This window comes from Pygoscelis adeliae, unplaced genomic scaffold, assembly GCF_000699105.1.
Source record: "Pygoscelis adeliae isolate BGI_AS28 unplaced genomic scaffold, ASM69910v1 Scaffold390, whole genome shotgun sequence".
Classification (NCBI taxonomy): domain Eukaryota; kingdom Metazoa; phylum Chordata; class Aves; order Sphenisciformes; family Spheniscidae; genus Pygoscelis; species Pygoscelis adeliae.
Window position 1 is genome coordinate 447,839 of NW_008823921.1, and position 450 is coordinate 448,288.

The 450-nt window shown below is 64.0% G+C and overlaps 1 protein-coding gene across 1 annotated transcript in view; it reads left to right on the top strand.

The window, feature by feature from the left end:
• The first annotated feature begins 312 nt into the window (after positions 1–312).
• Positions 313–450, top strand: part of PLLP (plasmolipin) — a 4,497-nt gene continuing 4,359 nt past the window's right edge. The window contains exon 1 of the mRNA XM_009319990.1: positions 313–324. Coding sequence (XP_009318265.1) covers positions 313–324 — 12 coding nt within the window. The remainder of the gene's footprint in view (positions 325–450) is intronic.

The following is a 450-nucleotide window of genomic DNA, read 5'->3' on the forward strand; positions in this document are numbered from 1 at the left end:
CCCCCCCGGGTGCCATCCCCGGGCCGGTGAAGGGCGGCAGCAGCAGCAGCAGCCAGCGTGGCTTTTCCCGGGGGAGGAGACCAGCTCGATAAACTCCTATGACGAATTTATGGGCCCGGCAGACGAGGGGAGGGCAGCTGGTGCTGCCTACCCGGACTTCACTTTTGCCTTTGACACCATCTCCCATGAGATCCGCCCAGAGAAGCTGTTGATGTCCCGGCACGAGGCCTAGCTGGAGGCCAGTGACCGGTGGCGCAGCCCAGGGGTCAATACCGGCTCCAGTGCTGCTTAACGTCTTCGTCAGTGATCGGGATGACGGGGCAGGTTGGCAGATGACGCCAAACTGGGAGGAGTGGCTGACACTCCGGAGGGTCGCGCTGCCGTCCGGAGGGACCTGGACAGGCTGGAGAACTGGGCTGGCAGGAACCTCCTGAAGCTCAGCAAGGAGAC